Below are 12,470 nucleotides of genomic sequence, written 5' to 3' on the forward strand. Positions count from 1 at the left end.
TCAGCGACCCTGTCCCACGCCGCCCAGCCCAGCTGAAGCGTTCGCGTGCGCGCGCCACCCACCAGCCGCGCGGCACAAGGAAAAAAAAACATCCGGCGCGATCGATCTCCCCCGTCGCGCCACGACGCGATCCACCTGCCCCCCCCCCCGATCCCGAGGCGTCCCGCGACAAGGACAGGGCCCAGCCGTCCACGTGTCCCTCGCCTGCACACGCGGCCGCCCATGCGCCTCCCCCATCGGGGTCAGCCCACTCCGCTCCCCTCCCACACTGTAGGGCGGGCCCAGCACAAGTGGCCCCCACATGTCATTAGCGCCACTCGCTCGCATGTAAGCCCACCCGCGCGTGCGGATCGGGTTGTGCGTGCGTAATCCGGGCTCGATCCGGGGAGGCGAGCGGCCGACCAATCACGGGCGGCCTCACGCGCGCTGACAGGTAGGCCCGGGCTGGGGGTGGCGTGGGGCCCGCCCGCCAGCGTCGAGCCGTGGCATCCCAGGCTCGCGGGGAGGAAAAATCACGCTTCTGCCCCTCTCCCTTCCTCTTCCTCTTCCTCCTCCATTTCGCGTGGGTCGCCTATAAAAGCACCTACCCCATCGGCGCCGTGTTGCTTCCTCTCCCTTTCCGTTTCTCCTCCTCCCCCTCTCCTTGGCTTGGCGTCGCGTCTCCTCCAATCGATCGAGCTGGTTTCCCCTCCCCCCAAATCTTAGGGTTAGGGTTTCGTCTATTCGTTGCCTTCCTCGCCGGATTAGCGTGTCGGGGAGGTGGTGAGCGGGGTGTGGTTGCGTCGCGGGGTGGGTTGATGGGAACCGCCGTGGAGGTCGGCCGGAGGCACGGCGGCGACCGCTTCTACGACGCCTCGAGGGCACGCCGGGGGTACCACCACCACGGGCTCCCCAAGGCGAGGTGGGCCCCCGCCGTCCACCAGGAGAAGGCGGCCGAGGAGCCGGAGCCGGAGCCGTCGCCGTCGCCGGCGAGGGCGCCGGTCCCGCCCCCCGGCGTTGTCGCGGGCAACCTCGAGCGGTTCGTGGCCGCCGTGACGCCGTTCGTGCCGGCGCAGTACCCCTCCAAGGTCCGCCCTCTTGGCTTTTCCCGAAACGAGTATTGCTGGATCGTAATTACTGATGGCAGAGCGGTCGTTTCTGAATCGGTGGTGGATTTGGGATGCAGAGAGCGGCGAAGGGGTGGCGGGGCTGCGGCGTGGATGCCGAGCGGGAGGCCCCGGCCCCGCACTTCTTCCTCAGAGACGCGTGGGAGTCGTACAGGGAGTGGAGCGCGTACGGTGCCGGTGTGCCGCTCGTCCTCGATGGACGCGACGGGGTCGTGCAGTATTACGTGCCGTACTTGTCCGCCATCCAACTCTACGGAGATCCTGCAGTCCTGCGGGTGTCTTCTGGCCCTAGGTAATTGTGATTTCTTCTAACGAAGCTCGAAGGCGCTTTTGATTTGGAAACGTAATCCTGGAACCCACTTGACCTTCAATGTAGTTAATCATGTGGTGTGCATTGTTTCTTACATTGACAGAACAGCAAAACTCGTTTCTATGCGTTTTTAATGGAACAGTGTTATCATCCATTTCTAGTTACCAAGAATACCTGACTGTTTGCTGTTACGGTTATACATGGCTTTAAGATGTGCTTATCTGGTTAATGACCCCATAGGTAGTGAATTCTTACCTCATGAAGATATTAATTGTTTCTTTGCATAAAATGAATGACACAGAGGTTTAATATGAAAGTCCACATTTGTTCTCTTCTGGCATCTGTTGTTTACGATAGCAATTAGGATGTTTTAATCCGGTGGTGCACGTTCTATGGCATTCTAACTGTACAGTTTCTTGTGCTAGGATAGAATAAATTAGTGAAGTTCCATCAAGTGTGACTTAATTGTTATCTGATATCTCATCGTTATAATTCTAGATTTAATAATATTATTTCTTATTGTTAGAACTAGTTTCTAGTAGTATGGCAGATCAATGTTTGCAGGCTTTGACTTGTGCATGAACTACCTTCCTTAACCATTTCCTTGAGGTTTATTTTATCCTTGTGTTTGTAGCCATTTGGTTCATTAAATCTTTAGCGATATCTGCATATGACATGAATAATGTTTATACAGAAATTCCACAAAGCATGATTTATCCTCTCCATTTTATGTCGTCTTTGAAAAATATCTGTTATGTTTATTTAGATTAGCAGTTCACTAAAACAATTTATGTTTGAAGCTCTGGGGAATACAAATGACCTTAGCTTCTTAGGTTGCTTCCTAAAGTCGCTCAAGATTATTTACGCATGCTCGTGTGCATCATGTGTATATACATTGCATGCTTTTGCTTCCCCTTTTTAGTAACTATCTTTATGTTTCTAGTGATTCTGGTATAAAGAGTTATAGAAATGCTAACAAGAGTTCCAACTACTAAGTCTGTTCAATAAGATACCACTCTGTCCACTTGGTTTGTGCAATATCTAATTTCTTGGTTGTTTGGATGAAAATTTTGAAGCAGGCATATGATGGATGACAGTGATGGGGAGTATCATGATTCCAGCAGTGATACAAGTAGTGATTATGAACTTGGAAGAGTAAAACATTTAACTCAGGAAGGCTTCTTCTCAAGTGATGATAGTGAATCAGGAGATTTGCATGGCCGCTTACTCTTTCAGTACCTTGAGTTTGATTCTCCATTTTGTCGTGAACCGTTGACTGACAAGGCAAGAATTAGCTAAGACTTGTTCTATAATAATTCTATTGCATATCAATATTCTGATGTCATTTGTTCTTTCAGATTTCCAGTCTTTCAGCAAGATTTCCAGGACTGAGGACTCTTAGAAGCTGTGATTTATCACCAAGAAGTTGGATGTCTGTTGCTTGGTGTGTTCATTTTCCATTGGCATGGTAGCAGTTGTTTATAGTATGGTATTAACTAGTAACTGAAAGTTGCCTATGCATCATGCAGGTATCCAATTTACCGTATTCCTACTGGCCCAACATTAAAAGACTTGGATGCTTGCTTTCTCACCTTCCATCGCCTATCAACTGGGCCAGAAGAGGGTATGTTCATTCTGATTTCTCTTCCTCACAAACAAGAATGGAAAATGATGCTATTTCATCATGCTTGCTATGCAATTCTCTGCTTGGGCCAGTTATACGCTTTGACCTATATGTTATGTTTTTTCATTCGGTTATTGTCTGCATGGTCTGATTTAGCAGATGTCTAGGGTGCATAAATACTGTTAAAATACGATAGAGTTGTACAGTGTTAGTATGCTTTATGTTTTCTGAGTTTCTGCTCTGTGTGTTAGCTGGGGAGTATGAACTCTTGGAAATTGAGATTAATACTACTTGAACAAGCCTTTCTGGTAGTATTTTTTGTTAGTTTACTCTAAAATGCTCATGCAATTGACAGACTCATTCTTCCTGATGCTGTTAAAAGTATTTAACAAATACTAGTTGCATCCAAAATCTATTTAGAAAAGATTGGCATAGTTATGGGGGCATGGATTCTATAATTCTGTTTCCTTTTTTGTCCTGATGATTCATTGGCAGTGCTGATTTTACTGCTTGTTGCATCACTCCTGTTTCTTAAATACATTTAAGACCTGAAAACTGAAGAAATTAATCAAACAGTTAGCACTTATCTTGTTTTTGTCAGATATCTTTCGCTTTTTTCTATCTCTTGTTTGTGGCTGCACGGTGCTTGTTCAACACCATGGAATCACCTATTGCTTGCTTGTGCTGTGATCTTAAAGCTTTTGTGCTCTCTTGCCCAGATCATGGTGGTGCTGTAAAATATTGGGGTCCTGCTACTAAACATACTATACCACTATCTGTTTTTGGTATGGCTTCTTACAAGTTCAGCAACTCAATATGGTCTTCAACTGATGGAGATCGGCACCTGGCAAGCTTCTTGCAGCAAGCTGCTTCTGACTGGCTGCGGGATAGTCGTACCAGCCATCCAGACTACCAGTTCTTTGCTTCCCGTGGTGCATACCACAGGTAGTGGCACGGAGTCTACACAATTTGCAGCAGAATGTCTTGAAGGTATCCTGTTGCAAATACCACAGCTTCCACACATGCATGTGGAGTGGAGACACGGTGTGGGCCCCTATAGTAGGATGCGGGGTTGCGAACAATGTTCTGCTTTGTAGATTGCAGTAATCGGAGGGTTTGATCGGCTGTGTTTTTGTGCTTATAGTCGGTGCTCCTCCTGAGGGAAGTTGAGATGAAAAATGGAAAAAAAAAAAGCAAAAAAAGACCGAAGAAAAGGCAGCTAAAAAAGATCGGCCGTGCTAGTTTGTTGAGCTACGCATGCATGTGACATGTCGGGTGATGGGAGTTGTTGAGGCTACTTATGTAAAACTGCAAATACGGGGGATGAGTTTTGGTGATACCCCCCTTATGTCTGTAAAGAACTTGTGAAGAGCTTTGTCGACACTGCAACTGTTGTGTTTGAAGGGAACTTTGTAGTTACTCCTAGCAGAATCACCATCCTCCGCATCGTTTGTTCTGTAGACTGTAATGTTCATGCTAATCATGTGTCTAGACTTGCAATACACTGATTGTGAGCTTCTGATGCGTGTAAATATTCAGTCGGAATGTCGGACGATGATGTTGCGTTGTTGCCGAGTCTGAACTACCTAAAAAATGTCAGGTTTTAATCTTTATAAGTGGCTGCTAAGGGCGTTCGAATATTGGACGGTGGTAGACCGATTGTGACAACTGATTATCGGAAGCCACAAAGGGAAATACAAGTTGTTTCAGTGTTGACATCTGTCGTGTATTTGTGTACACCCTATAACTCTACGCGGAAAAACGTCTTCGTACGCGGAAAAACGTCTTCGGCCGTGTAAGTTAACTTCTTCCTCGTTTTCCGTGTACATTTTTCTCGATAAACGGTGTATATTTTACAAAATTTTTCTATAATAAAATCGTTTTAAAAAATCATATTAATTTATTTTATATTTTAATAATTAAATAATCATCTATTACTATATTTTTCGTACTAGGCATAAGTTAACTTATGTCCCCGTACTGAACGGGGCTCGTTGCCCTCCCAGCATGGTTAACTACAGTTCCAGGATGACACAATGTTTTTAGGTAGGGTTCTTAAAATACAGTAATAGGTAATAGAAAAAACGTAGCAGAATTGGAGTGCTTTACTAACTCAAATCCTATATTGGATTGGAGAAATTCATAAAAACTACAAAGTAATCATCTAGATCGACACAACAAAATACATAATTATAACAGAGATATACGTGGATTTTTTAAGAGGTTGGACATCATATCGAAAATACTTCAAAAAAGAAAGTCCTTTAAAAACGTAGGAATTACGAGAGCTAGGTACTGAAAATACTCTAAAATTCCAATGTTTTAAGGCATTTTTAAGAGATTTTAAAGAAAATTGAAAGATGCATTCCTTTATTCCAAAAGACCATATATTTCTTTTTATAGAAATCTAATCATTCAAAATTCCTCTGGCACTAAGCAGCCCTTGCTCTAGTAGCTGCTAATCGTTGCATGCGCTTGGCAATAACATCAGGGGCTCTCATTTTATTTGGCAATAACCGGCCACGGCCAACATGATCGTCGCATCGATTTCGAGCGGTGGTTTACACCCCCCCCCCACCCCACCAAAAAAAAAAAACTCAGTATTCAGCTGCAACACTGATCTGTAGGAAATGGGGAACCGATTTATCTTACGCACATGCGCACCAGCACGTAGGTGTATCACAAATTCACAGTTTACACCCTTCCACGAGTAACACTTCCGTTATCACACGCCAAAAGTGGGGGAAACATTTTTTTTTCTAACCATTTTGGACGTTGAATATAATCCATCATATTAATCGACAAATACTTTACAGGCGTGTCATCAGAGTACGTAGAACACAAAAATATCAGGAAAACATTCAACGTCAATAACTTCGATTCCAAAATGAAGACTTCAACATCAACAACTTTGTGCAGTTCAGCTGATATAATGCAGCATCGTTCAATGTACAACAAGAACAAGAGATTGTGATAGAAAAAAAGTCTAGCATATCCCTGAAGGAACACTAGACTTATCAATGTACTCAAATCAAATTGCACACTGATACCACTACAGCGTACCAAAGTTACCCAGAAGATATAACGTTTAACCATATTTAGGATCAGTATAACCTGCAAGGGAAAAGTACAATATAACACTGGTAATAAGGAAAAAAATGTAAATAATGGTAGGCAACTCAGGTCACGAGTGTCAGTATGAAAAAGGCCTAAAAATCATATGGAAAGAGAGAACAGCACCGGATGTTCGGTTTGTTCACACAACACATAACCAAGGTAAATGACGAAGAAACATTTTCCTCTTTAGGAAAAACTACACATCAGATAATTCTAGCAGCCCTGATTAATCACTGCCTGACTCAGCCACATAAAAAACTACAGATTCATATGCCTCAAATCTAAAGCCAAGATGTGTATTAACAAAAACATTGATGGGAAACTTTTGAAATCCAGAGTTATTGTCAGCTATGTGAATTTGTTAGCCAACAAATCTACAGTGGAACTTATAGTATAAGTGACTAAGCTGTGGACAAAACTGAACATTATTGAGCACCCACACAAATGATACATGGGGAATAAGAAAGGCAGATAATAGGGCATTACCTCTACAGGATCATATCAACGTTTTCACATATTGATCAAGATGCTTGTTGAAAAGCTCACACCTGCATATCAAAGGTCTGAAAAGCTAGTGACTGAGGTAAACAAAGAAAAAAATCATAAAAAGCCAATAAAACAAAAAATTGTGAACCTGAAGTAGTTTTTCATGTATACTATGACAGTATGAGTAATATTTAGCAATAAAAAAAATCAAAAGGGATACTTGAAATTACAGAATAAATTAAGGGAGCATTTTCCTTTTAACCAATATCTTGGGATATCCAAATTTTGGAAAGGTTGGAGTCAGAAACCAAACAAAAGTTTACAAGTTATTGATAGCTTAGGCTTGCCACGGTCAACACAAAGATACTTTGGGATTATTTAATGAAAACACTAGTTCTTTTGCAAATAAATCAATATAATGGTATGCTGATAGGAATGACTGCCACAAGTAGTCTAGCCTTTTGAGTTTCTAAATCTGCAAGAAGTTCCTAATATTTAATATCATGGGCAGAAGGACAAAGTAATGCCTGCTTGGCTGCCTTGCATGAATTTTCTCTTGAAAGCAAGATTTTCATTCGCAGAAAAGCTTACTTGATCGGTGTGCCAGGAGCATACAAAGGATTTTTAACAACATATTCCACATACAGGTTGTAGATATGCTTCAGTGTGTCACGTTGATCACCCGTCCTTGGATGTGTAATAAGAATAAGCTACACGTAATGGTAATGTCAGTGAATAATACGCTTTGGAACAAAGGGTATCAAACAACATTCTATACCAAAAAAGATAAAATCATGTCAAATTAAGAATGGAAGACAGAAAGGCAGGAGATGAAACAAATTGACTAACCTTGATACCAGAAGGACTCTCTAGGAAGTTTAATTTGTATGTGTTCGTCTTGAAGCTATAAAATGAGCAGCCCTGGCCTGGCAATAGTGGCACCCCAAGATTCCCCTTTTCTGCTCTGCATAGATGATATGAAGAAAGATCATGAGAAAGCTGATAAAATTTAAAGCTAAATTAGATTCACCTATGTCATCAAAATGACAACAATCTTGTAGCCATGCAATGTAGAGCAGTTAGACAGTCTGGGAAAGAGCGAGGAAGTGTAGAACAGTGTGCTGGGAATGAAGAGACAAAGCACTAAAGTAGCATGACGATACAAAAATTTTCTATGGTGGAATTTTAAAAGTTTAAACATTCATCTCTGCCTTTAGTGATTAACATGTTGATGCACCTAGGGTGTCTGGGTTTGTGTATTGAGTCTCTCTGCTTATATGAAGAGGTAACAGACCAGAGGCCTGCGGGCTGCCCCTTGTTTATTTTTCGTGTTAAACTGCTGCTTTGCACAAGAGGTAGAAACAATTCCTGACACTCTGCAGATTAGAGCACCCATTCTATAATGCAGTGCCTCTCCCTTACACTTCTTTTAGTTTCACAATTTTCTGCTCTTATTTTATACTGCAAGACATAACCAGCAAAGTGATTTATGGCATAATCACTGCTCTGCATTGGAAGATTTGGAAGGAGAGGAACACAATCATTGTTACGACTTACTAACAAGAGTTAGTGCTGCGAAGCTCTTTCACTCAATCCAGAGAGAAATGGACTTGGAGGGCTGCAGGTTGTTTGATGATATTTCCACCAGACACCAGGTGAATGTCCTAGCGTTGCCTGCAGGGGTGTTTCGCTGCACTTGATGTGCTGTGAACGTGTGGTCCCCTGCACGGTGCATTGGTCTGTAGACCGTATGCAAAATTGAAGTGGTTACTATAAGCTACTCCCAATCTAAATTGATTCCGGCGAACCACTGTCACCCACGCCACGATAAATTTCTACTGCAAACCCCAGTATCTCTGTCAAGTTGGCCATGCATACTGTGAATTACTGCAACTTACCCAATCAACTCACCAAAATAACAATTCAGTTCAGTGATTCAGCCATTTGGCTCATTTCAAGCAACAGACAACAGGCACTGACGCCTTCTTTTTCTTCTAAGTATAATCGATCCATTCCAGAAACACTTGGATAAGTACGGCCCAGCAGCTAGTGAATACTACTACTACTAACATCAAGCAGGACAAATTGATCCAAGAACTCTAGAGATAGAGAGGGAGAGAGGCGTACGTGGTGGGATCGATCTTGGAGGTGAAGGAGCGGAGGGAGAAGAGGAGGCCGAACATGAGCTTCTGGTCCTGGGTGGGGTCGAGCGTGCGGAGCGGGCGGTGCCACTCGCGGTACAGCAGGCAGACGCCGCCGCGGTTGAAGACGTACAGCACCTGCGCGTTGGCGCCCGTGCCGGTGCCCGGCGGCGCTGCCGGGGCCGGGGTGGCGTCCGGCGCCACCGACGTCAGCGACGACCCGCCGCCGAAGAACTGCATCGCGCCGGTATGTATGGACGGATCGATCTGCCGCCCGAGGAAGAGCTGGATCTCCTCCGCCTGCGTAAGCGCACGAGACAGATCTCACGGCTCGGTGAAGACGACGACACGAAGCAGAAGCAGATTGCTTGGGCTAGCCGGCCCATTTACAGCAGAAGCAGGTTGGTTCTGGGCATGAAGCCCATGGGCCAGTAATAACACCAGTCAAGTTCTGTTTTGCTTGTCTGCTGTGTGAGTAGCAAACACGTCCTTAGAGCATCCCCAACAGCTCATCATCCCATACTACATCCTTGAAATGGAGGACGAAGAGTAAAAGTTGAGCTCCAGCAGAACATCTATCCTATTATCTATTTTTAGATGTCATCCATATTAGGAGAGAGAAACTTTATATTTAGATGTTATCTCTCCAATCCTCTAAATAGATATGGAGAATGTCATATATAGATAATCTGCTGGAGTACAAAGGGATATGAAAGATGAAAGTGTTTTAGATGATCATTCAAATAAAGATATGGATGACCAAATTTAGATGAGCATCCCCAACAGCTCATTCATCTCATCCTCCATCCAAAAATAGAGGAAGAAGAGTAAAAATTGAGCTCCAGCAGAACATCTATCTCATCATCTATTTTTAGATGTCATCTATATTAGGAGAGATAAACTCTATATTTAGATATTCTCTCTCCAATCCTCCAAATAGATATAGAGGATATCATATATAGATGATCTGCTGAAGTACAAAGAGATACGCATGATGAAAGTGTTTTAGATGATCATCCAAATGAAGATATGGATGACCAAATTTAGATGAGCTGTTGGGATGCTCTTAATCTGTTACTAGTGTGCTGCTCCCACCGTTTCACGATATAATATTTTACAGTATTGCCTAGATACATATACATATAGATATCAATACAATTATACATATATACTACTTAAATTTATTAATGGATAAATCTATATAAGGCAAGAAAGTCTAACAATTTAAAATACCGTTTCATTCTTTAGCACAAATTACTACATTACACGTGCTAATGATATGACTCTAAGTTAGTAATGGAAATAAGATAGTCTAGACTCTTTCAAATGTAATCAACAAAATCAAATATTTGAAGTTGTATGTCTACCAAGCTTTTGTAATTGTTATCTAAACAAAATCTGACAAAATAATATCAAATCATTAGTTAACAGTAAATTCTCATAATTAATTATAGATCGACATACATCTCAATTTTAACTTTTCAAGTTTGGATGGCAGCTTCCAAGCTTGTCAGGTCAAGTTTATACACTAATTTCAGAAACATTGTAACAATAAATTAATATACTAATTTCAGAATCACTCCATGATAAATTTTACAGATGGAAAGGATAAATTAATTAAATAATTTATTTATATTATCTAATATTAGCATAAAATTTTCTGTCAGACTACTTTACCCAAACATGAGTGGCATTACATACTATCCTTATAATAAATAAAAAACTGTTGACATTTATATATATCAAATGAACAAAACAACTATGCAAATCTCAAATAACATGCAATTCATTGTGTCTCCTCATATTACATGTTAAAGTCTAAGTTTATGAGTTTTAAAACAAATTTCATTGTGTCTGCCCCCTCTCTGCTGGTGTCCTGGCATCCTGCCACTCTCCGCCAGTTCGTCGCCCTATCGACGCACCTCCTCCTACGGCCCTGCCTGCGCTGGGCCACCACCCGCCGACGCGCCACCTCCCGCAGTTTGTTGTGTGGATTGTTTTAGAAAAATATTGATGTGATGTAATGTTGATTTGTGTTCTATTGCATACTTATATATGATTTAGAGATAGATTTGTTGATTAAATGGGGAGGGAAACCACGGTGAAAAATTTACCGATGCGATCGGGGATAGGTTAAATATAAGCCCATCATGGTTGGTGGTGATGGGGATGGAAAAATTCTGTCACCTATGAATGTGGACGCAATGGTAATCCCGGTGGTGAATTCTTCGTTGCCATCTCTAGTGGAGGGGATGCTTGAGCTCTACCTTCTTGATACCTCGACGCCGACAGCATATCAAGCTCTTCCTTCCTGTTTAGAACAACATTGCAAATTAGCAGAGAAAGAAAGCGACAGAATGGCGCATCAACATTATTACTGACTAGCAAAGCAAGTGGCTTTGATCCTCTATTCATGGAGGAGGATTAAAGGAATTAAGCCATTCGGGGACTGCTATAACACGGTTTACCGTTAAGCAACGTAACAACCTAAATTTTCACAACGAATCAATACGATGTTCATATGCTATAATACGCTCGGCGCAGCTACATGCATGCCATGCGCTTCTCTGCTCGGTGCCGACTGTGCTCCTTGCCATCACGACGCCGATTTCATGTCATCGTGGCGCTGACTACGCTCCTTGCCGTCGCGACGCCGATTTCATGCCGCCGCGACGCCGACCGCGCTCCTCACCGCCGATGCCGTCGCCATCGTCGTTGTCGTCGATTCCTATCGTCACGATTCCTGCAGATGATGTTGTTGGAGAGGGACAACCCTAGACAATAAAACTAGTTGTATCTCGTCTTGTGCAATCGGACGGTAATTACCGAACCGTAGCATTTTCCTTAAATAATTCCTCCATTTGCATATGAATAATTGGCTTTCTCTCTCTTCTTTGTTTATGCATTCACTTAAATTGCTGCGATACTATTTTAATCAAATTGACGAGCCGTGTAAATACATTTTACACAATCTATATATGTTCTGTCCTTTTTAAGCATGAATATGTCTTTTTCCAGCTGACTCATGTTTTAATCGGACGGGAAATTTCTGTACCATATTGCATATGGAATAAATGTTCTTGTTTTTTTTCTTGCTATTGTCTTAAATATTGCATTTTAGAAATATACCGTGATGACCATATATTAGGCCGTTGAAGGTTTCATGGCTATATATTTTAGCTCAACATTTCATTTATTCAACGACGTTAGTCTGCATCCATTTGTACAGTAACAGTCGGCATGGCCTCACTTTTTATTCATTTTCATGCATCGTTTTACATGAATATGACGAGGGGACTAAATGTTAGCATTCTTCGGTCGGTAAAATGCCTAGACAAAATGTTGGCTCACGCCGTTATATTGGCACGTGTATATAATTTTATTTTGTACCAATGAATATTTTGGACACTATTATTTCCTTTCAGCTAAATAATCCTTTTTTATAGATATATTTCAGGTAAAGATTTTATTTATTAAGTGACAGTCTTACCCAGGATCATATTTTATATGGTCCTCCTAAAATTTTCTCACGACCCTCACTTTATTAGATAAATGGTCGGAGGACAGATGCTAGGGTTCCCTATGAGATATGACATACAGTATATCTTTTATTTAAAAGACACACGTGTATTATGTATTTTTCATTTTGTGTCGTGAATATTTGGGTGCAAATATTTCACATCTCA

The 12,470-nt window shown here is 42.1% G+C and overlaps 2 protein-coding genes across 4 annotated transcripts; one reads left to right on the plus strand and one right to left on the minus strand.

Moving 5' to 3' along the window:
- Nucleotides 1-609: 609 nt before the first annotated feature.
- LOC102715620 lies at nucleotides 610-4,471 on the plus strand. 2 transcript variants are annotated; one of them, XM_040520058.1, is made up of 6 exons: nucleotides 610-1,067; nucleotides 1,166-1,398; nucleotides 2,493-2,700; nucleotides 2,775-2,860; nucleotides 2,946-3,040; nucleotides 3,760-4,471. In XM_040520058.1, exons 1-6 carry the CDS (start codon nucleotides 798-800, stop codon nucleotides 3,987-3,989), a joined length of 1,122 nt encoding a protein of 373 aa, XP_040375992.1. In that variant the 5' UTR covers nucleotides 610-797; the 3' UTR covers nucleotides 3,990-4,471. The 2 variants fall into 2 exon arrangements, with proteins under 2 accessions (XP_040375992.1, XP_015688348.2); XM_015832862.2 differs by having other exon boundaries at nucleotides 2,496-2,700.
- Nucleotides 4,472-5,889: 1,418 nt separating this feature from the next.
- LOC102715894 (trafficking protein particle complex subunit 1) lies at nucleotides 5,890-9,136 on the minus strand. 2 transcript variants are annotated; one of them, XM_006644163.3, is made up of 5 exons: nucleotides 8,771-9,136; nucleotides 7,493-7,607; nucleotides 7,235-7,353; nucleotides 6,644-6,705; nucleotides 5,890-6,154 (listed from the first exon to the last, which is right to left on the minus strand). In XM_006644163.3, exons 1-4 carry the CDS (start codon nucleotides 9,022-9,024, stop codon nucleotides 6,654-6,656), a joined length of 540 nt encoding a protein of 179 aa, XP_006644226.3. In that variant the 5' UTR covers nucleotides 9,025-9,136; the 3' UTR covers nucleotides 5,890-6,154; nucleotides 6,644-6,653. The 2 variants fall into 2 exon arrangements, with proteins under 2 accessions (XP_006644226.3, XP_040379540.1); XM_040523606.1 differs by having other exon boundaries at nucleotides 6,644-6,720; nucleotides 8,771-9,120.
- Nucleotides 9,137-12,470: the final 3,334 nt, after the last annotated feature.

This window comes from Oryza brachyantha, chromosome 1 (genome assembly GCF_000231095.2).
Source record: "Oryza brachyantha chromosome 1, ObraRS2, whole genome shotgun sequence".
In the NCBI taxonomy this organism is placed as follows: Eukaryota; Viridiplantae; Streptophyta; class Magnoliopsida; order Poales; family Poaceae; genus Oryza; species Oryza brachyantha.